Genomic DNA, 25,999 nt, shown 5'->3' on the forward strand with positions numbered 1-25,999 from the left:
TGCTCAGTTTTTTAGGACAAAAACAATCATGAATTGTCAAAAAGACAAAGAAAACTTGCCACATAGAAAACAAAATAAAATATGTAAGAAACACAGTACTTGATAGTTAATATATATTTTTTTTATGAATTGAGGGAGTTTTTTTCTTTAAAAAAAAAAAAAAAAAAAAAAAGATATGATAATACTGTAATTAACAAATGCATAAATGCTTTGTTTTACTGAAAATATAATTTTGCATTGAAATACAGTTTAAAAAAAATATCTTATAAGGTCATTAAATGAATTTCCAAAATAGAAAAAAAGCAGTTTAAACAGGTAAAGCATATGTGATGCAACAGTGATTGAAACTACTTTAATATTTTTTTTTTAATCATGGATCACAACTTTCAATGGATTTTGGGAAGTAAACTAAGAAATGGAATTTTAGATATCTGAGAAAAATTGTTTCGTCATTTTCAGCGACTTGGAAAGCCAAACAGACTTTTACTGAGGTCCTCAGCATTTTATTCAAAATGAAATACTGATGACTAAATATTCATTAATTTCATACTTTGGTGGATTTAAGGCAAAAATTAATAAAGATATTTTTTATTTTAGATATGAAAAAAAAAAAAATTTTCTACTCCAAAAATGCTGAGTGGATTCAGCATTCAAAAATATAAAAAGTTTTATAAAAATAGATTGATAATTAAGCAATGTAGTGATAAGTTCAGCCACACCTGGAGAACCAATATTTTCCATCAATAAAGCAATACTTTTTTTAAAGAACCGTTGATCATGCATTTTGTTAAGTTTGGGATCAAAAACAAAGGGATTTTTTTTATATATCAGCAAAAGATGCCATTTTTTTTTTTTTTTTTTGTCCATTTGTTGACACTTGCAGATCCTACTTGTGTCACCCTTGAGGAAATTATTTTTTTTTATCTTGGTTGTTGGTGTACAAAGCATCTAAACAACCACAGATCACAAACATTGTAATTAATGTAATTTTAGATTTTTGCAAAAAAAATTTCAATTTTATTGATTAGGGAGACATTTTCAGTCAAATAGCTGAAGTTACTAATCAAATAATTCATGCAAACAACACATATTTGAAATTTTGCAAAATAAATACTGAAAAGAAATTTAATATTATTGTAAAAAATTTCAATTAATTTGGTAGGCATTTTCAGTCCAGGTAAGGTGAGAGAGCAATAGCAGTATGTGATTCGTATAATTTTTTTAGCAAAAACAATAATTTTAGATATTGGCTCAAAATTGCCATTTTAGGCGGGGAGGGGGGGGGTCTAAGTTTTATGCACTTAATTATAAGATTTCATGCAACATTTTGTGAAAATTGGTTGGTTGTTTTATGGCATACCAACCATTTTCAAGTTATTTAATGCTGAAATCCAGTAATTTTGGAAAAAGTTTTCATGCTTCAAATTTTTTATATCTTCAAATATTTATTCATGGTTTGCTTGTTTTTGGTAGAGGAAACTTGTTCTTGTTTTTTTACTTTGTAGAACATGATTGAGTTTTGCAAAGGGAAAGAAAAACAATAACATCAATGTTTGGTGCATTTTTGGTCAGGGAGCTTGATCTGGTAGCACGGGTGCCTTAACAGGCATTGTTCCCAGGTCCACTTTGGTAATTAAGGGACACCTTTACATTTCCCACAGCCTTCAAATGGGGCCTCACCACTGGATGTCTTTTAAGGTCATACATAGGACCAAAATCAATTTTAAGAAAATCAGAAAACAATAAAAACAAAACATTTTCTAATAACATGTGGAATCAACAAATAACTTACCAAGTTGACTAATATTATCGGCACTGCCAAATCTATTCTTTATTAGATGAGCAAATTCACGTGGCTTTGATACTAACGTCCTGAAAAATAACAACATTTCCATAATGAATAATTATACCCATTTCATTTGGGGGGGGGAATAAAAAATAAAGCACAAAAAGGAATCAAATGTAAAAATAAAATATTAACACAAAAAACGCAAGCATAAAAATACAATTTAAAACATTCACATTGTCATTACCAACATTGATATTTCTATTTCTACTATACTTCAGCTGATATCATGGTAATTTATAGAAAGCAATACAAATATACTTATAATATTGCATTGTGTTCTTACTTGTGTCAGTGTGGTCTGATGGAAGTTTCGTATTGTATGATATTTTTGGAAAATTCTTCTTCAGATATGTATCCAGATTTAGTTCAAACATGGAAACTATTTGAAGTAAAGTCAAACACATATCTGAAGAAGGAAAGTTTTCCTGAAATATCATAAGATATGGAACCTCTATCACACCTAGAGTAGAAGACTTTCCGGATTCTAAGAAAAGTGGTGCCATACCATATAGTCATGAAGAATCAAGGAGATAAAGCACTAACCAGACCTCCACTGGACTAGTGCAAAGAGGACCGAAACCTTAGGGAGGCTTGTTGCCACCCAAATTCCAGTGAAGACCAATAGTTATTGCCAGCGAGAAGTCAATGGCAAGCAAATGTTATCAAAAAAGGTGGAAAAGTATTGGAAACTTGGAGAGACTTATTGTCACCCAGACTCCAGGGAACATCACTGTTTATTGTCAGAGTGAATACAAATAAAAAATGCTGTTGTAGACAATGTGATAAAAATGTGTATCAATCCTAAATTTTATTTTAAATGGATTTTATAAACAAAAGATTCAGTTATCCATTTAATGGTGGAATTATTTTGGGAATGCAAAAACTGGGATCATAAAACAACAAAGAAAACCCCCAGTTCAGCTGTACTAGATGATGACGATTGAAAAGATTATAATCAAGTGTTTGTTGCATATCTTAGCAAACACTCAGCAAAATATTCGTACAAAGCCGAGATGCAAATCTATTATATTGGGATCAAGTTACACTAGTTCTTAACAGTGTGAAAAAGGATCCATTTTCTCATTCAGCCAGAAATGACTCTGCCCAAAGAAAGGCGGTCAGATATGACAAGAATGCAGAGACTCTTAACAAACAGTTCATTCCGAACAATTTATTATGGACACGTCATGCGAGACATTTCATAACAACTGAAAATTTTCAGAGTTTCTTTATCTAATAATTTTTGGAATAAAGTCATATTGAACCTCCAAAATCTCGTTGGTTTTAGAGCAGGCATAATTTCACCTTTGGACTGAAGTGATGTTGGTGCAAAATAAACAAAATAACACGATCCTTCATTATATAAATGATAGATCCAAACATTATTACAGTGTACATGATTACAAATCACAATGTCTCAAATAGACAGAACTGATTCCATATCATCAATTAAAAGAATCTTATGTTATGTAGATTTTTATTTTTACTTGATAAAAACAATATCCAGTCTTTAGAAAATTACAGCATTTCTTTTAGCCTTACAAAAATGAACGTTTAAGAAAATAACAAAGATTTTATTTCATAATTTTTTAGAAAAGGGCTGGTAATTTGGATTATTTAAACTACCGTTCTCATTTTGGGTGTTATTCTCATATTTCGACCCATGTAACCTCTGACCGTCTTCAGGTATATTTGGTCAAACATGGGGATCTGCAGTTTCAAACAATTACAAAATTATTCACAAAAAAAAAAAAAAAAAAATTCCATGTTCAACATGATGCACCTAAAGAAAGTAGGTTACATGAACCAAAATGCTGTACGGATAAGAGTTAGGATGAAAATAGTAGTTTGAAGAATGTAAATAATACAAATTAACAACCATTTTGTTAGAAACCATGTCAGAAAATGACTTTCTGACATGGTTCCTAAAAAAATGGGTTATTTTCTTTACACTATAAAGAGTTGTAAAAAAGAAAAACAAGATTTTTTTTTTTCCTTTACAAATCTAATACATCTTATTGACTATAACATTTCTCCTTGGTCACTAAAGCATTATGTGTGACTCCAGATTATCACAATATTTTTGGAATATACTTTGTTTAAGTGTTTTTTTTTTATTATTATAATTTCAGATTACTCTCTACTTCACTTTTTTTATTTTTATTTTTATTTTTTTTTTTTTGGTATGCGTGTTGTTGAGTGAGAATGCTATTTTTAAAGCAAGTTTACAGCTGAACATTGCGTAATAAAATATGTGGCTGTAAATGTAAGATTTGTTTTTGATTTAACTTGAGTTTATTTATTTACCAATTAATTAGATATTTTTTCTATTAAGCTTGTCTTTGTTATCTAGGTGGTAGTGGGGTGAACTGATTTGTCATTAAGTGTTCTTTCTTATGACCCCAGTATTGCTACACCTATATATATATATATATATATATATATATATATATATATATATATATATATATATATATATATATATATAATATAAAGCTGAACGTCTGTGTATGTGTCTGGTCACGAATAGGCTCCTATATGGTTGACTATTATAGAAAACTGATTACATATAATGATAGAAGATGTATCGAGACACAGGAATGGGTATGTTTGATCTGGCATAATGATGATTCATTAAAATTATGGGGTCTGCGTACATGCCTGGTCCACAAAGTATGGAAATAAAAAATTTAAAAATTAAAAAAAAACGTTTACAAGTGCTTTTGATATAGATGTACATAATAATACTTTGATAGTATGTTTTAACTTAAATAGGGGTGGTATGATAAAATTGTGGGGTCTGTGTTCGCGCCTGGCCTACATAGAATGGAAATAGGCACAAACTTTAATAAAGACTTTTCATATCTACCTGCGTAATTATAATTTGATAATTATGTTTCAGTTTGAAGAAATATGGTATAATAAAATTATGGGGTGTTTGTTCGCGCCTGACCTCCATAGAATGGAAATATGTTACAAAGTTTAACAAGGTTTTTTAATATAGATCCACAGAATATTGTGATAAGTGTTTCAGTGTGAACAGGTATGGTATAATAAATTATGGGGTTTATCTATTTTATTTTTACTTTCATCATATTTTGCTTTGGTTTTGATACCCCCAAATTCGAAGCTATCTCTTTACAACCCTTCCTTTTCATAACCTATCATACTTTCATAAATCAGAGTCCATTTTCTGTAGGTTGTTTTTGAACCCAGTCAATGACGGGTACTTTTGCTAGTATATATATATATGCACATTAGACTTTTAACTCATTAAAAACAGGCTAAAGTTATAGCATGGTGACTTAGAATCTGTGCTTTATGCTAAATTGAGGATTGAATATGGTTAAATTTATGCTTATTTTTCATTAAATACTAATCCCTAATTGTGCATCAAATGAATACCATAGTACTTAGCTCGCTGCACCTTATCATAAAAATCCATACAAAATTTCAGTCAGATCGGACCAGTAGTTTCAGAGAAAGAGTGGAACGGACAAACAGGCAAACTAAGAGGAATTATATATAATCAGACATAATGCTTCAAACTAACTACATCACCCTCTTAATCATATTCACTGGGTTAATAATTTGAATGTTTATCATTTTACATTTAAATAAATAAACAAATACTTACTCTTTGGCACCTTTGATATTATCAACAACGCCACTGCAGTATGGAAATAAAAAATTGTAGAAATAAAATTGTAATTAGAATTTTTTTTAAAACAGCAATATTTTACATACATAAAGTAAAGCACATTTTTATGCATTTAACCAATATTTTTTTATAAAATATTGAAAAAACCAATCCTCTCTAAAATAAAATACTTTGATAAAATGTTTCAGACAAGACTGATCATTTTCAAATTAGTCTTTATATATATATATATATATATATATATATATATATATATATATATATATATATATATTTTAAGCTATAACAATAAGAGGAGACCAAAATGGAGCACAAAATTTTTTTTTCATGTAAAGAAATAATTTTTAGTTGTCCTCAAAGTTTATCAGTAAATAGACTAAATTTAACATTTTTAATCTATTTATTTCCAATTTTTTAAATAATCAAGATAATTTATTGGCTTGACAATAAGTCATGGTAATGATTTCAAATTCAAACATGTTCAGAGTTTAATTTTTTTTTTTTTTTTACTTTTGCTGACAATGATATTTTCAAAGGTGAACCAGAATTGCTAAAACAAAACGATCGGTTGAGCTGCAGTTCCCAAAGCTCCATCTTCATCTCTCCATCACTATTACTGCACACACCTTGCAGTGTTGTGAGTGAATGAAAGAATCAAGGAAACCATGGAGCAACATGTTATTTTCTTTTTTGTTATACAGACTAGAAAGGACAACAAAAACGTTTGCATTTATTAATATAGATAATCAATAATAGTTTGGTAATTTGAATACAAATTTATTTATCTTTTAAATATGACCATAAAAAAAAAGGAAAAGAAATAAATCAAGTGGGCTTTTTACTTGTGATTTACAAATAGATCACAACTTGTTAAAAATTAAGTCCATAGAAACGAGCATTTGAGTACAAATGCTCTTATTGTCGATGAAATAAAACAATATTCCTAAACACTGCTATTTGTGATTAAAATCAAAAACAATACTTGAATTAAAAAATAACCGTTAATAAAATGTCCTTTTTCAAAACGAATATGCAAATTAGTTAACCAAGTGATTGATATCACACATGCATGAGCTGTATATAAAAAAATGAAACATCTGTTGTGTAAAGGTGAATTAACTTGGGAAAAAAAAAGAAAAAAAGGGCATTTAACTTTACTGTTAGTTCGAGAAAGGGCTCAACTTCTGCATTTTATTCATTTAGATAACTTATTTGTTTTGATTTTGTCAAAAAGGGTGACAAGCCAGTGGAACCAGGTATTCTTCTAAGATATATAGTTCAGAATAGAGCTGAACGCTATAGGATCTATTTTTCTGAAACCGAGATGCCTACGTTTGCTTGAACATGTTGTGAGGATACTGTTAAGATCTTTTATGATGGAGAAGGAAAAGAATCCTCTTCCCTAGGAAGATCTATTCTGCATTTCAAAGAAATCTGCAAAAGGGCACTTATCTGCCCTTCTCAGAGACAGGCTGTTCAGCAAGATCTTTCCTAGTTGAAAGAGATACTTGCCAAACAGACCAAAAAGGTACAAAAGGAAGGCACCAAATCAGGGAGAATAATGGCAAAATGCTTGGGTACCACACCATAATCTCCTAAGATTGCAAACTGACTATATAATTTACTATTTAATGTATATACACATGTATATTATAATATTTATTGCATAGATATTTTCTGAATTTATTTCAACAGTGTTCAATGTAGGAGTAGAGTTTAGTAGTAGTATAAAAATATACGTATGGCAAGTAAGATACACAGAACGTATATATATATATATATATATAAGTTTCCTGGAGGAAATCAGACTAAATATAAAATATAGTTATTGACAGACACAAGTTTCATCATCTCTACAATGCCTCAGTGTGGCTAAGCATAGAGATTCAAAATTAAATCAAAAAATCAATTTTTATTAACTATTTCTGGTGGGACTTTCTCAATAATTTCCACAAATATAATCCATATTTCATTTAATAAATCAAATGCTATTTTAAATTTTAATTATTTATTTTACACTGTAATTTCTTCTAAAAGTATGTTTTTGTTGTAAGATGAAAAAAAATAAAATGGTAGACTTGTAACATTTTTACTGTACGTCTTCAAATTGATCAATTCGAACGTACAAGAAACATACTGAAGGAATTACAAGAATAAATATGTTTCTCATCTCGAATCATTTGCCAATTGACGGTGAAATATTCACAAAACTTGTGCCCCACAGCACTCACTTATTGCACCCAGAAACTTTGATTCCAAAAGGCCAGTGTCTTTTTTCAGAAGATACTTAATCTTAATATGAGGCCTTTCTGAAAAGCAAAGGAATACTTTTCCAGTAGTTTTGTTGTGTCAGTGCAAATGAAATCAACACTGAACAACAACAAACATGGGTGGAAGGCAATCATACAGCATTGTGCTTGTTACACAGTCTTGCCACAATATATACTCCAAACTGATATCATTTTGACATGGCATTATATTATTAGGCATAATATACCTTCAATTATTGTACGGCTTTATTAAAATGATTTTAAAGAAGTAATATAAATCAGGATAAAGTTGTAATGATAATGATATTATATTTAAGCAGATCTAAATGCTTTCAATAGCACTTATCGCCAAGCCATCAGAATTTTACAATTGGATACATCCTGAAGAAAAACTTTCAATATTGAAGTCAACATTATATATATATATATATATATATATATATATATATATATATAATGTATATATATATCTGTGGAAATATTTTTTATTCACTTATATTTCCTTTTTATATATACCAATCTTCATTTAAGAAGCTCAATGTAATTGCAGAGCATACAATGAATTGATGACAAAAGGCTATATTCCAAATTTCATGACGTTAACCATCTTAGAATTTATTCCTTTAATTCAGTTGACAATTCTTGATAGTATCTGTTTCATAGCACAAAATCATTCACTTAATTATTATATCAATCAGTGAATCTATTTTGCCTTTAACTCATCAGAAGAACTAGCAACAATCAATCCACCAAAAGGAAATAAAATGTGTTTGGACATGATTAAAAAATCCGAAAATTGGTAGAGAAGCTGCAAATACCTTATATTTTTCTTTCATTATGCCATATATATTATTTAATCGACATATCAACCCATTTGGATTTATTTAATATGGAATTTAATATTTTAACATACTTATTCATAGTTTCCTTTTATTTTTTACTCAGGATAAAAGTTATGCATATATCAATGTTCAAGTTTTGTTATTCTTGAGAGAGATTCTATTCAATACATAGCTGGGATTGACAGTACTACTACTACTACTACTCTGGGTTATAAAAGACTTGGGAGCAGTGGTAACTAAGGGGGTGATTCCCCACTCATTAAAGCTCCCAAATTGGGGTTTCACTATCGGATGCAACTTACTGCCATTCCTATGACATATTTTATTTTTAACATTTATATCTTTTTATAGACTTCCAGAGTAATAAAACTGTTTCCATATTGACTCTTTCAAATAAATCTTATTTCAACAACATTGATAAAATAGCTGTCTAATGTGAACAAAATCACCATATTCCATTAGGAAATGCTTAACCGTTCATATTATTTGCATTGTTAGGAGCATTGTTCTCATTTTTAATGTTATTTTTGTGCTTCAATCCTTGCAACCTTCTTTAGGTATATCTTGTTGAACTCTCGAATCTGCATGAAACACTTTATTTACTCTACCGAGTAGAAGTCCTAAGTAATTTGTAATTTTATTTTTTGAGTGTTGCCTGCACTAAGGATGGAATCTTTCAACCTCCAGAAGAGTGTAACTTACAACTAAATTTTACCTAGTAGTTTATCCACTATGTCACAGGTTCACTGATGGAACAAGAGTATGCTACCCCTTTCGGTGAAATAAAGATCAGAGGTTATAGGTTGAAGATCAGAGGTTACATCAACTGAAATGTTGTGAAAATAACATTTTAGGTGAGAACAGTAGTTTTCATCATACATATCAATCCTCATCAAAAAAATTCAGAAACATGCTTAACCCATTTCAGCTTAGCGTTACATATATGACACAGTAATAGCATGATACAATATTGCATCATACAGTCACAAAAGCCTCAACAAGGGCATCAGACGTGTTACAACATATATGCATGTGTACAGTCCTTTAAACCTACCACTGTGCTCTTCTTCCACTGTGAAAAGATGTGTCACTGTCACATGTAAACTAATGCATTTTTCTAATCAATTATGTTGAGCCAAGACCAGAAAAATTTATAAATTGAAATTATTTTATAAAAAATTAATTTAGCCAGAAATGGGTTAATGGTGTCTAACATTTGGCATGTTCTGGATGTTTTAGGATAAATGAATGTGTTAGTTGTGTGTGGGCAAGTACATAACTGAGATATTATTGTTTTCAAGACTTTTTAAAGCATACCTTCCATTCTCCTAAGTTAGGAAAGAGTCAGATTTAAAAAGATACACACTTTACCTAAATCATTATATAATCAACTATAAAAAAAAAAATCAAATTTACATGAAAGAATAAAAAAAAATAAAAAATCTAGAAAGGCTGCGGGTAATTCAGAGGATTTTAATGTCATTAATTCTGATTTGTGTACAAATTTACACAAGTTTGAAGAAAAGTTCAAATATATATATATAAATCAATATATGTAGTTCATTAATACATACAATAATCATAGTTATAAAAAAGTATAAGAAAAAAAAAACTTATATTGAAAGGATATTTTTTAGTCATCATTTATGAAGTACATGCAGCTATGAAGTTGTTATGCGGTGTTAACAAATGTGGAAATCCCAACATGCGAAGTGAAAGGGTTTCTCGCTTTTTTGAAAAATTGTAGTAGTTAATGTCAAGATTTAGTATATATATATATATATATATATATATATATATATATATATATATATAGGGAAGGTGGTCAAGAAAAAGGGCATTCACTGAAAAATTCTTTTGGCACTTAAAGATGCAGAGGGAAGATAAAAAAGGTGGTGTTGAAAGGAAAATTACAATGATTGTGCTAAGAAGACAATTGCAAAGATGACAATTTTTATATTTATTATATTCTTGAGAGAGAGAAATAGAGTTTCAAGTTGCTAACGTAGTTAATGTTTCAAAACTGATATTCTACTGCTCATCACCTGACATTTCTTTAGAGACATGCCAGTTTCAAAAATTTATTATTGAATATTTTGTATTCAAACATGCAAACTTTATAATAGGGTATGTTATTTTTATAGTGTTTTAACTTTTATATCATCACAGAATATTTTAAAATTTATGGTATTAGCAGTGAATAAATATTTCCTGATATTCTCAAATGAAATATTAGCTTTTTCATCATGAACAAATTTAAAACATAAGCAAAATGTTGATTCATAAATCAGTTTATTTGCTTGAAGGATGAACTTCATTTTTTTTTTTTTTTGCTATTGGGTCACCACTTATCAAGGCTAGGAGCCACTATAAAAAAAAAAGAGTTAACATGACAAATGACTGCCAGTCAAAAAATGAGGAACACTATGGGGGTACTAATATTGATCAATGCCATAGGAACTATGATTACTTATGGAGTTATTTTGAAGATCAACAAGTTATATGCAATAGAGAAGCGGTCTTGCAGTAATGTGTTCGACAATTAAAAAGCCCTTGTAAAGTCTATATAATAACAAATTTCCCCATCACATAAGATGAGACTCCCATTCCTTACAAAAAAAAAAAAGAAAAAGAAAAACTCTAAAAAGAAACGCCTGCGTTTAACAGGAGGAAAATGTGGAAGTCACAGAGTTATGCCTAACTTGCAGGTGTATGCAGCACCTAAACATTTCTTTATAACAAATGCCTTCCCTCACTTGCAAGAGTGAAATATGATTAAAGAGGTGGGTTGTGTTTTAATGCAGTTGTGATGGTGTACACGCCATACAGTGTAAACAAAGTGGCTTGTCCCAGAAAACAAACCAACTTTGAAGACCTACCTTTGATTTGAAAGAAACTTTTTGTAAGAAATGTGTATTTTTACAACATATATGAAGTTAAGAAATAACGTGAAAATGGGTTTAATTATTGACTGACCGTAACAAGATATTGTGTCAAAACTTTTGTAAAAAAAATGGAAGGAGGGCACAAGTTTCCACATTAAATTTACAATTGTTTTATTTTCCAAAAAACTGATAAAAATGGGATACACCATATGAAATGCAGTGACTTCTTTATGTTGTGAGAAATGCAGCATTAGTACTGGAATTAATAAATTTCTGCAAGCCACAAATTAAATTTATGTATCTTGAAAATGCATCACTTGAGTTGCAATCTTTGAAATCAATAGTTAGGAGAAAAGGTGACAAAGCATTAGTGCTATTAAATTGTATTGGTTTACAAATGAAACTAGTAGTGTTTAGTCAAGGATAAAGAAAGTTGAGAAATATACAAACTATTGCAATATACTGGATTTTGCATTAATAAACTTTATACATGGAATTCGATTTTAAATAGGCTATATACAGATAGGTAACACTTAACATAAAAGTATGTATATTCTAAGGTTTTCAAAACTTGCATCCTATTGAAGAATGCACAATCAAAAAAAAAAAAACAACAAACAACTGAGATAAAAAAAATTGTGAACCTTAAAATTCTTAAAATGTCAAGAAAACTCTCTATTAATTATATATTAAAAAAAAGTAATCATGGTCTTGTTGATTGTATATGATGGTATGTCAGTTGACTTTTCCTAAAGATATACCATCTAAATAAGCATATTTAAGTGATTTTTTTTAATATAACACAAATTCAAAGTTGTAAATCTTATTTTTATTCTGCATTTTTAACATATTAATTTTATCAAGTTGAAACAAATCAAATACCACATTGAAATTTGCATGCGTATCACAAAGCAACCAAATTTTTATTAATTTAACTTGGGTAAGAAATTAATTATGTGATTTAAGATAATTCAGAATTTCCTTTTTTTACAATATTTTTGTGCATCCTTGCCAGATATATTATTTTTATGGACTTAGTGTAAGATTTTAAAACTAAACTAAATTTTTTAGCCCATTAAAAACTGGCAAAAGTTATAGCCCATTAACTTGGAATCAGTGCTTTATGCCAAATGGATGGTTTAATATGGTTAAAATTGTGCTTATTTTTGCATTGAATACTAATCCCTATTAATCTATGACTGTGCATTCAATGGCTACCATACTATTCAATTCACCACACTTTATCATAAAGGCCCATACAAAATTTCGGTCAGATTGGATCAGTAATTTCCAAAAAAAAGTGGAACAAACTAAGAGAAATATAATATAGATGTATTAAAATATGAATAGAAACTATACCAGCGTATTTACTTATGCAAATGTAATAACAACGTCATTAATACCTGATATTGTTTGAGATAAATTCTAATAGTCATATGAAAAAAATATATATCTTAGTACACTCTGTTTATCTGTAAAAAAAATTAAACACTTCTGCATTTACATGGTGTGGATAAAGATGCTTAATATCGGCATTGTGTTTTAAGGAAATTCTACAAAGGAAGTCAACAGTGCTATTTTTTTTTTTTAATTTTATAATACAATTGTGCATAAATTTAAAGTGTCTGCTTTTGTAATGGCCAACATGAATTAGCCGTGAAAATAAAATGATGTTAAATGTTACAGGCATTTACTACCATTACACAAAAACAAAATTATACAATGAATAGATTTTAAAATGGTAGCATCTAAGAATTGACAATCTATAATGAATACAACATTAATTTGTTATATATTTTTTAATTCACTCAAATTATCACAAACGTATTGTAGTAGTAAAAAAATAACTGTAAAAATGTTAAAAAATGTGATATTTTTATTATATTGCTTACTGTTAAGATAGAAAAAAGACAGCACTTTTTTGTTATTTTGAATTCACTACTACTTTAAAAGGTTACGGAAGGCCATTCTTCAAGGCATTACCACCTCCTTGCAATAAAGCAAGGCAAGTACTTTGAAAATAGTGCAGACATTGGAAATAAAAACTTGAGGTGAAAATTAAGCTCAAACAAAAAAATTATAAAATGTCCACATCAAGACAGGAATCTATATTGCTAGTTTACTTATATTGAAAGAGAACAAAAACAAAAATCATATAAAATATATAACAATATTCATAACTGTAATCCCAAATCTCCTAATGTGTTAGTATTAGATTATTTAAGACTAGCAACAGAATCATAATAGCCTTATTTTTATTTAATCAAATTAAAACCAGATCGTTTCTAAAAACAAGTACATCAGTTTAATAATGAAAAGCATTACTATAGTTTTGGGGTTCAAAATTTACCAACAGAAAAATAACCATAGTTTGAGAAAAAGTATTTTTTGTAAATAAACTTCAATAGTTTTTTATATGCTATTTTTGAGGTGAAATGGTAAAATAAAAATGATAAACATCTTTTATATGTTTATAAATTTTGTTTACACATTTTTATTGGAATATTTCTCTCATGTGCATATGTTCATTTTTTACTTTTTGTGTCCAATAAAATGCAAAGTCGTAACTATGTTTTTCTGTTTTACTGTAAACAAATAACAAACATGTTACACTATATTATTAGTCCTTCTTTTGTGTTTATTCTTTATGAAAACTTAAAATAAATTTATTAAAATATCTATGCATTACTTTTGAATTCTTAAAATATCAACATAGTGGTTTAATGTTTTTATCAAATGGATTTAAAGTGCCTAAAAATGAGTAACAATAAAAAAGAACACATTTGTCTTAACAATGAATCTTTTTGCTTTTGACTTCATTATTTATAAATTAAATGTTTATACTAATAAATCTAATACCTAGAAAAAACATTTTTTTTTATACAATCCAATATATTTTTTTAAATACCTTTTTTTTCAAATCGTGTGAAACCATCTCTGCATATGTTATTTTATATTTTTTAATATTTGTTTGTTTATATATTTTACTCAAAAGAAAAATTTATGCCTTTAAAATATTTTTTTTTTTTAGAAATCTCCGAATTTTACAAAAAAACGTTTTGTAATTGAAAGTGTTTTTGTTTAAACTTAACTATATTTTTTAGGCTTTAGTAAAATGTTTCATAAATAAGACTACTTTTTGATGTTGAATTGTTCTGTTGCTTTAATTATGGCAAAAGATGTTCTTTTGGTCGTATCAAGTGTAGAATGTTTTATATCCATTCGAGTCATCTTTTTTTTTCTTCATGTTTTCGTGTACTCGTGACACTGTATGAATTAGTAAAGAAAAAATGATGTGAAAGGAGGCATTACCTTTGTTAACAAAATTATAAAGTTGAGCTTTATGATCTTATAACCTTTGAAATATTTTTATATATGGACTATAAAGATTCATAACTTATGAATAGAGCTTTTAGTTCTCACTTTTAGGGGTTAGATTTTTTTTTTTTTTAGATTAATTTTTAAATGCTAAGGTCATAAAAATTTATTTTGATGAATTTTATGAAATAAAAGATTATAATATGTTAATACATGTATTATTTTCTCATAATTGTAATTTTCACAAAAAAAATCAAACAGATGCAATTTAACAAAATGAAAATAAAAATAAAATAGACATTTGAATAATACTTATTGAAAATAAGAGGAAATCAAAGAAATCTTAAATTAGGCAACAGAAAATTGAAAAATTAAATAAAATATGTTAAATTACGAGCAGAAAAATATAAACGTTTTGATTTTAATATTTTTTTTAACATGGTTAACATGCTTTAATGTCGTATGCATAATTTACATTAGAAATTAAAATCAATTAAAATCGTGCAGATATATTTAATATTCAAATCATTCATTAATTAGTAGGCTTATAAATAAGAAATAATTAAAATACCAAGTAACTTTTTAGAGAAATAATTAAGTAGAGTGTAAAGATATTGTGAACAAATAAAGTTTCTTTATGAAAGAGATAAAAAAAAATGTTATCCGGTGTCTGCATATCTCTCATAACACTAACGAATGGAAAGGAGGGAGAGGGGCTTAAAATCAATTACTGATAACAGAGTCCCTATATATATATATATATATATATATATATATATATATATATATATATATATATATATATATATATATATATATATATCTTGTCTTACCATGAGAACAGAGTTAAGCACAATATTAATTTTTAATGTGGGGAAAATCCATTTCCCTAAGAAGGAACGCTCTGAATTCAGACAAAAATTAAAATTGCATCAGTCTCTTCAGTAATCAAGGACAAAAAAAGATACCAGACATTTTGTTGTTTCTTTTTTTATATAGTATGTCAATCCTTATGTTGGGACCATTTTTTTTTTTTTTTTTTTTTACACTAATTGTTTTTTTTTTTGTTTTTTTTTTAATAATTCATTATAAAAAGCAGCTTTTGTCTATGATATTATTGGTCTCTATTGTTCCAAAAAGTTTTTGTGCATTTCCTTTCTTTGATGAGGATTACATTTTTTTTAATTCTAGTCGAAAGATGTGCTTTATTGTGAGTAGAGTTTTGCAGCTTTATTTAGATTGGTTTTCTTTGAATAAATAAGAATGTCTAAGTCATGTAGGAACAATGGCTACGTCCGAGATCATCAAAATGAAGAAAACCAATGTAGTTAGAATTACTTTCTCAGCTTTCTCCAAGGAGATTCTATATTAAATTTGGTCATATGATTTATCTGTCCACACGAGGAGGTAAATGGATAATATTCTTATGCAGGTTTCAGATGTTTGAAATAATTATTATTATTTGGATGACTATTCTCATAGTTTGTTTGTTATATTCCCAATGTTTTATCCGATATAACCGCCAAACTTTTTTAGCTTTTCAAATTGAGTCTTTTTTTTTTTTATTTATTTAATCTATGAGGGTAGATTGTTCGCTTTCTATCAGTTGGTAGAAATGTTAATTTATGCTATTCTTAGTTATTATTTCCTATACTGATACATGGCATAACAGTTAAAAACATTGTTTAACAACCAGTTCTAAGCGAACGTCTTGTTCTGGAGATTAAAAGTTCAATCTTTACTAGACATAATAATAATCAAAATAAGTCAGCATTTCTACCTAGCCATAGCTGATGAAATGACAACAATCTACTTCTACGGATTAAATAAAGGGCTTAAGCTCGAAATTCCACCCAGATTATTAAGTTCTAACAGATGCACCTAAAAAGGTTGGAGGTTACATCAGCTGAATTTAATAAAAATTAGAATAGTACTAATTATATACATAATATATTCTTATAGAGGTTTGCAGATTTAAAATTGACACCAATATTAATTTTTTTTTTCAATTTTGATTTGAATAATATAATCAATGACAATGAAATCATAAATAGTGTTTGCCCCCCCCTTTTTTTCACTCTAATAAAAAAAATTAAATTTTGAATGCCATTTATATTTTTTTATAACAATTCTGCCAGACAATATTGGTTGAGCTGAGGAATAGGCAAAATCTGACAAAAATGTAAATTGAATGATTAACAAGACAAAAAGAATCCATAAAAAGACAAAATACTTATTGTTATCGCAGAAAGCATTCAAGATAAATGCCAGCCGGGTTATAAAAAAGATGAACAAAAAATTTCAAAATTAGTTTCCTCATTAAATGTGTAGTCAGGATCTACAACTAGAAATTAGTAATTGTTAATTTTGAACAAATAAAGGCAGTATCATATCTCAAATACACAGATAGCATCTATTTTTCTCAAAGATTAGTTCTTTTATGGAAATCGCTCCAGACAAGGCATGAAGCCTTTTGATATAAGGAGTTAAAAAATTTCTTCAAGATCAAAAACTAGTCAACATTAAGTGTTATATGGATAGATTCTGATCTAGAAAACAGCAATTATTTCCCTTTTGCCAGAAACATCACACATGGAAGTTAGGGGGAAAAAAAAACTAAAAAAATTAAATAAAAGAGGCGAGAGTTATGAGGCTGATGAAAGTAATATTTTCAGATTTTATCTACAGGTTTTTAGATCATTACCTCAAATGATGGTTATTTTATGCAAGTTTAAAAAAATGCAATGAAATATGAAAAATACAGAGCCTCCAGCCTAATATTTTCGGATTTTATTCACTGGTTTCAGACTATTACCTTGAATCATGTTTTTTTATATTCACAAAATTTCAGCCAATGTACTCTCTAACCTTCATTACACAGATTTTGTCATAGTCAGTATATGTCTGGGAATTTTACTTAATTTTTTATTTGATCCACAAATCTCATTCTGTATTCAATGCTTGAAGAAGTCTAGAGAGTACGGCAGCCGAAAAGTGAATATAGCAACTACGATGAAGATTTAATCATTTATTTTTAAAATTGAATTTCATACTCAACTATTTCATAAGTGACATTTTTTATAAATAGCGATCATATATATATATATATATATATATATATATATATTCTTTAAGTTTTCTCTTTAGCAATGAAAAATCCATGGATCATATCTATTAACCTAATGTAAAAGTGATACAAATCCATTCACTTTCCAAAAGATGATCCAAGAATATATTTATTATAATTAGAAAATCAAAAATATAAAAGTTGAAATAATTATAGAATCAAATTCTAATTTCTTTTTTAGTAAATTGTCCGTTTTTTAAAATCATACAAACAGTATTAAAAAAATTTTTTTTAAAAAAGATGAAAATACAAATGCGATTCTTTTATATTTAAAATTGTTTTATCAGATTAAAAATACAGGCTGTCTTACTCATATAATCCTGAATAAAATTCACAATTCTTTTTGCAATCAACCATATTTGGTACAAATATACTTCGGTCAATGCTTGTCCACCAAGTTTCAGTCAAGAATGCTCAACAGTCTTCTTTTTATCGCCAGTTCAAATGTAAACCTCTATAATCATCAATAATTGAGCACAGCATAGGAGGTTGTCAAGTGTTGAGTAGACAAAGAGATATTATGAGGGAGAGTTTCAACACTTCAAATTATTTGTTGGAATGAATGTGGAGACACTTTAATGATCATCTCATCAGTAGATGCGATTCCAAATGGGCTTTACTTCAAACTGACCCTAACCCCAAAAGGTTTAATTTGGTTGTTTTATAGCATTTCAACCTTTTTGGGGTTATCTAATGTTAAATTCAGTCATTCTGGAAAAAAGTTATTTTTTTTTCTTTTTTTTAACAAAGGCGTTACCACATATCAAGGCCCAGAAGTCACTTGAGAATAAGGGATAATGTGTGTATTGTGGTCATTAGAAGAGTTGCATAATAATCGTTTGTAGTGATAATTTGGTATAATTAGATTATTTACAAGAATGGTTCAATAAGAACTTGTTTATGATGGACTTGAAGACGGTAATATTGTAGTCAGCTGGAAAGCAGACCAATGAAACAGAGTTCCACAGGCGGTCAGGCAGGCAGAAAAGAGCTTTGTTCATGGTATCCATGTTTAGGTTTAGGCACCGATAAAAAGTGGGAGAATTTATTGATAGTGATTTTGGCTAGACAATTGTTTTTTTTTGTGAAAGATTGGTGTGGAGTGACTATTTTTATGCTTCCAGTTCTTTATATCTCTAAATATTTATTCATTGTGCTTTATTTGGTTGTTTTGTAGAAAAAAAATTGTTTTTTTTTGTCTTTGCAGAACATGACTGAGTTAGGGAAAGGGAAAAAAAAATAACATTAATGTTTAGTGCATTTTAAGTCAGAAATCCAATATTTTCAGACAGCCTGATCTGGTAGCACCAGAAACTTTGGATAGACATAGATTTATTGTGAGGGAGGGGTTCAATAGAGTGGCGGTCTTCCCACACTCAAAATTATTCATTGGAATGTATGTAAGGGATACTTTGGTAATCATTTCATCAGTGGAGGATGTGATCCTAAATGGGCTTTACATTTAAATTGACCCTAACCCTGCAAAAGGTAGACAAGTCAAATATAGACTCAAGTTTATTTGTACCAAATATGATTGGACTACAGAAAAATATATAAAGTTTATCAAACGATTCCATGTGTGGCATTTTTTGTGGATCACCTTATAACATTGATGTTGTATGCCCAAGTAAACGATCAAGTTGTAATCTATTATCTAAACTGTATTAATAATAAATATAAATATTAACACCTGCTTTTAAGTATACAATATTTTTAAATTGTCTTTGTTTTAAAATTCAAACATAAATGAATAATGCATAAGAAATTATATTTCCAAATAGTTATTTCCACACAGCAAATTTGCAAAGAAACATGCCAGAATAACTTCAAAACGAAGACTGAAATGCTTAAGTGACGTCACAGAATTACACTTTTGTTGGTTTTCATCGAATGCCACCCTACAAATCCTTTTTAACAGAAGAGACATTGCTCTTTACTTGATTATTTTTTTTATATAAGTGCTTAACAGAGTTCTAATCTCTGGTTTATCCTTGTAAAACATTCACATCAAGATCTCGTTTTATTATAATGTAAAAATCTTTCCTTTCTTCCTCAATGTGTATTGCATTAAGTAGAATTTCCATGGACAGAGCTTCTTTGTAAGGGCCTCACATTTGTGAAACACATTACAATGAGACAACTTCCTTGCTGATTACAACGCAGTCATTTTAAAATCTAATGTCAGCAAATTGTTATAAATTGTCTCATAAGTAATCAAACGCAGTTCATACTATTGATCAATGTTAGTACTCCCATAGTGTTCCTCATCCTTTGGCTGGGAATCATTTCTATCTACTTAATGCTTATTCTCTAATGACTCTTGGTCTTGATAAGTGGTGATCCAATAATAAAAATAAAACCTCAAAAAAAAAAAAAAACTATTTTACTTCACTTGATCATTTCCATTTTTTTTTTTTTTTAATCTATTCAGACATTTCTTTGAAATGGTATCAGGCAAAAATAACTATTCAGTAATGCATTTTACTTTTTATTTTATGTATTACTTTAACATTTTAATTTAAATTTTATATCTACATGTAGAGACAATAAAAAATACAAATTGCACATCAAATCAATTAGCAAACGTAATAAAACTATACTTATTAGTCTATAGAAAGCTAATTAATCATTGATTGCCTATTTACCCGTCATAAGTGAATTTGAAAAAAAGATTGTATGAAAAATTTTATAAAGGATAATTATATTCAATGAAGAAAAATATTAGCAAAAACTTTTTACTGATTTGTTTCACAACACTTATCGTTTCATAGACTCCCATTTGTCTAAAATTGATTGGATAAAGGTGGTCATATGACAAATAATTTTTTTTCTTCAATTTTAAGAATAAGCTATGAACAGAGGTAAATATATTATTACCACCCATCCGCACTTACACACAACTTACTTTTTTACCCAAAGATAAGGAAAAATTGATCTGGGTCTAAAATTAAGGTGCGAGTATTAACTTTCAAGTGTCTATCCAATATTTTAACTGCTTTGAATAAAATATTAAATAATTTGTATGAAATAAATTTCGACTACAACTTTTTTTATTAGTTAAAAACGAGTCAAAATTATAAGCTTACTTAAATTGAGAAAAGTAATTTTAAACAATTTTTGCATTCTCTTAAAATCAATGTAAACATTAATAGAAGTAGGACCAGAATAAAAATAAATATAACACTACTTAAAGTAATTAAGAAATGATATATATATAATCCAGTGAATCCTTAGTGATTTTTATCTAAAAGTGCTCAATAATTAATAGAGGCAATATTTACTTGGTATAAAACTTTATCTAAACATTTTTGGCTACACATTTGAAGACATGTTTCAGTTGTAGTTGGAAACGAACTAAACTTTCTCAGACCACTATTTTTATATTGATGTGTAATAGAAACTACTACTTAAACAAGCGGCAGCACATCTGTTTGGCATGTCAGGTGTGATAATTGGAGAAAGAAAAAGTAAAGAACCTGTGTTTGCAACTGGATTCTTTTTAAAATGGTGGCATTAATTTGTATATGAGGGAAATAGCTGTTTTGAGAGGGACGAATTGAAGAGGCCAGACAGCTGAATATTTGACAGCTGGGAGAAAAATTGAAGCTGAGATTTGTTGTTGCGAATTATGGTGTTAGTAAATAGGAGCTCTGTCAGTGTTCTTTTCAGGGTTACAGAGATTTGTTCATGTGAATTATGGTGGCTAAATCAGGATTTACAAGCTGCAAAAATTGAAATGAGAGAAATCAATTCTTTGAAATGAAATTCTTGAAAAAATTGCTATCTCTAATATTTCAATCTTTGTATCTATTTCAAATAGTGACCTAAAGAAGTTCAGTTGGTTTCCATCCAAAACATGCATGCAAATGTGTAGCCAAAAATGTTTATATAAATAAAGTTTATATATTTATATATATATATATATATATATATATATATATATATATATATATATATATATATATACACACACACACACATACACACGAATAACATGAAAATTCTTAACTACTCAGAATCTAAATAAATTTAATTCAAGAGAGATCTTTCATACACAAAAGGCTTGATATCTTTTCAGACAGAGCTTTATAATAACAATTAAAAGGAGCTTAACAGTATCAAAATAAGCCCCTTTTAACTATTCATGACTGCTATCTACACCCACAGATGTATAAAATGTCATTGTAATATAAAGAACATTTTTATATAAATGCTAAACAAGAAAAAGTACATTGCAATCCTTTTGATCTGATATTTTCTACCAGTAAAAACGTAACATTGTGAATACTACTTAAATAAGTGACAATAACAGATTGACTGACCTAGCGATTAATGAAACTTTCTTTCCTGTCTAATCTTAAAGATGTATCATCAAAGTGCAGTAAAAAAAAAAAATCATTATTATCAGGCAACCTAATATTAAACCAGACTATTTTTCTACTTAGACTATTTTATGAAAATTGTGTTAATATGTTAGAACCTGCCTTCTTTTTTGTTGGTGTACATTACAAAAATAGGCTACAGCGGCTGATTCACAGGTTTACGGATTTTTTTTTAAAGCAATCAAAAATTAATCAAAGAAACAAAACAAAAAATGAAAGCAAAACTCAAAACCAAAAATCATTTATAAATTCAAAATTATAGAAAAACTTGAGTTTTATTTATTTCTTCTTTTTACTTTAAATGATAAAAAATGATCAGATTATATCAAACATTACTATTTTAACTTATCTTTATTTTTTTTAATCCATTGCAGTGTACGCTTTGAATTGTAAGATAAAATAATAAAATATAAACAAAATTCAGCCATGCTTTTTATAAATTATAAAAAATTTCTTAAAGGCAATTGGGAGGGATCTTTTCAAAATATATCATGAAAAAATATCCATAGTTTATGGCAGAAACAATGTGTGAAAGATAGATATTAAGACAACTATAAATTATTCAGAAATTATCATATTTACATAAGATTAACTGTTTCCAAAAATAAAAATAATTATTATTTAAATTTTGCAGCTAAGGTATTTAACTTAGAATAGTCCGAAGAAAGAATGAATATCAAAAAATTAATAAATGGAATGCTTCTAACCATTTTTATATTTTTAAAGAATTTTAAAACAAGCTTATGAATATTAGAGAACAACATTATCTGGTATCTGTAATTGGATCTCTATAATGTAATAAAAAAATTTTAAAAGTGTAATTATAAAGATTCCCTTTCTCAATCATTTAAATATATCCTTTTAACATTGCAACTTCTTACAAATAACATTTTATAAGCTTTATTTGCTACTATATAAGATACACATTCTATTCCAACTAGGGCGCACCTACAATCTGAGCCAGAGCCACCAACAAGACCCAAACAAGAGAGTTAACCACCTGCTCTTCCTGGATGACTTCAAGCTGTATGTCAACTCAGACGCCGACTTAAATAAAAAAAAAAAAGTGTGCATGATTGGATTGGTATCATGATCAAAGAATCATATTTCTTATTCATTAACCAAATATAATTTTATATTTTTGTACTATCTTACTTCTGGTCAACTAATCAAAGCCTGCAGGTGGGAGGAATATCTACAAACGCATATTTATACTTTGATGCATAAAAAATTAATAATTTAACAGGAAATAGGTGTTTTCAAAATAACATTTAGCTAAATAATAGTTTGCTTGCCAAGTTTTGACAGGAATACTCGAAATAAGATATATTTTCTATTTCATATCATGTGTGTTCAATGCATCAGGATCACAATTAGAGAATTATCTCCTAAAACTCAAAGCTATAATGTTGGAGTCATGGTTTATTGTTTTAAAAAAAAAGAAGTGTAATAGAATTTGCAATTTAAAAAAATAGTGACAATATTTGTATCCTTTTGTAAACATTCAGAAAAAAAAAATCAAGATTGATGCAAAGGTCAGCAATAATTATATGAAAGCAGATATTTAAAATTTAACATAAAATAAAGCAAATTATTGAAGATTACTAAGATATCCTTTAAAGTGTGATCCTAAACTATAATGGCTGTATGCTTCTTGACCGGTAACTCTTTCAATAGTGCTCACACTATGTTGAAAAGTTTTACAGAACTTTGAAGTTGACACAACTTAGACTTACATAATAGATCAGACAGCAACCCAAATACAAGAAAAACTCACCGTTAACAATAACAAGTATTTAGCAAAACACAGTGTAGCAATAATATATACAAAATAATAGGTGTTATAATAATATATACAAAAAAGCTATGTTGCTCTCATCTGAGGAGCAAAGGCAAATTGAGGAATCTGACTTGTGCCACGTCTAGGTTCAGGAACTTTGAACTCTTTGACATTTGTTCTTTTGAAGTGATTGGTTTGATAAAACTTTACTTCTTTGTCTTTAATATTGTTGTGTCTGCACAAATAATTAACAAGAACACGAAAGTAAAGGTATACAATAATATATTAGGAAGAAAAGTTATATACATATTTACATGTCTTCAGATATACTTCAGTTGGAGATATTCCGGCAGGTGGCGTGTTGCATGTCTTACTGGAGGCAGCATAAGCGTCTTGCCTATTTGACAGTCGTTGCCGGACTCTCCTGGTATTGGTGATTGATACCTTTATATATCTCGCTCACCTGCCTATGTTAATTAGTAGGCGTCTCCACAACAGATATGCTGTTAATTTCTCTATTTAGTGAACAAAAAAGTTTTTTTAGAAATAATTTTTAATCAATGTAACTACTTTTTATTGGCCAGTCAACAAAAGATAGTTTTGTATCTTTATGATTAGTTAGCTAATGAAAACCTGTCTTTCATGCGCACAGAAGAAGCACTACTAAATCAACTCAACACATTTATATTCATATTTTAATGCATAAAAATGCACAAATGAAGAGTGGCTTCTTGAAATAACATTTAACTAAATCATAATTTGCCTACAATATTTTAGCAAGAATACTAGACATAAATTTAAGAGAGAGCGAACAATCTCTCAATTTGAAGCACCAAGCATTAGAACATGAATCGGAAACAAGAAAAGGTATAGAAAGTATCAATAGAGAGAAAGAGGGAGATTTAAATACTAACAAAATAGGCAGAAAGCTAACAGAATTTGCTTCGATTTAGAAATGGCTGCTAAAGCGCCAAGCATAAGGAAAAACATGGAAAGTATAAATTTAATAATAGAGACTTTTTCCTTGGTCCTAGCAATGGTCTCTACTCATAAGCATAGGGGTTTTTTTTCTACCCTTTTTTATTATTAATAGACTATGACTTGTCTAAATGCCTACTTATTTCAGATAGAATATGTTTACACAAATGATAATTAGGCTTTACAGGATTAAATTTTCAACTGATAACATAGTTTTCTCCTGCCTGAGTATATTCATGGAATCAGTTACCATTTTAGTCATCCTTCCCACAGCAATTATTTTATTGAACATTTCTTATTTATTAAATACTTTGCTGGTATGTTGAATAATACTAATATGCATTATCTGTATAATTCAGACTACTGTTCTCATCTTTAGCGTTATTCATTCTCCCAACACAGCTGATGTAACCTCCAAATGCATCTTGCTGAACTCAGGAATGAATCTATACGGAATTTTTAATTGGAAACGTATTTCATCCACAGAGTTAGATTGCTTTTAGTCAATCAGCAATGATTGGGTAGAAGTTTTGAATAATTTTAATTTTATTAGGTTGGTGCAAAAGTTTTTGCCAGTTTGTAGAAGGGGTATTTTAAACTATAGTAAATTATTTTATGCATATTGTTATTACATAAACATATCACTATGATTGATTTATAACTTTTTCATTAAAGAACTATTCGAATTTTTCTATATTTTCACCCATAGGTCAACAGAAAGGGATTCATTTTCTATCAAAATAATGTTCATCCTTACACAGCACTTACTGAACAATGATCTCAGAGGAGAATTTGATTGGAAAAATCTTGCCTCATCCTGCATATTCTCCCTTGAATTATCACATATTTTCAGGATTAGAAAACCATTTAAATGGCCTTAGGTTAACATCATGAACAGATTGAACAA

General features: G+C 28.4%; 1 protein-coding gene across 33 annotated transcripts in view; it reads right to left on the reverse strand.

Annotated features, from left to right (window-relative positions):
• Nucleotides 1-25,999, reverse strand: part of LOC145295993 (transmembrane and coiled-coil domains protein 1-like) — a 436,429-nt gene that overhangs the window by 87,412 nt on the left and 323,018 nt on the right. For all 33 annotated transcript variants that reach the window (XM_080141999.1, XM_080141989.1, XM_080141996.1 and 30 more), the window contains 2 exons: nucleotides 5,487-5,519; nucleotides 1,793-1,872 (listed from right to left, as the gene is read on the reverse strand). In XM_080141999.1, the coding sequence (XP_079998125.1) occupies nucleotides 1,793-1,872; nucleotides 5,487-5,519 (113 nt within the window). The remainder of the gene's footprint in view (nucleotides 1-1,792; nucleotides 1,873-5,486; nucleotides 5,520-25,999) is intronic.

Source organism: Euprymna scolopes, chromosome 16 (assembly GCF_053919585.1).
Source record: "Euprymna scolopes isolate OS-2025 chromosome 16, ASM5391958v1, whole genome shotgun sequence".
NCBI classification, from domain to species: Eukaryota; Metazoa; Mollusca; class Cephalopoda; order Sepiida; family Sepiolidae; genus Euprymna; species Euprymna scolopes.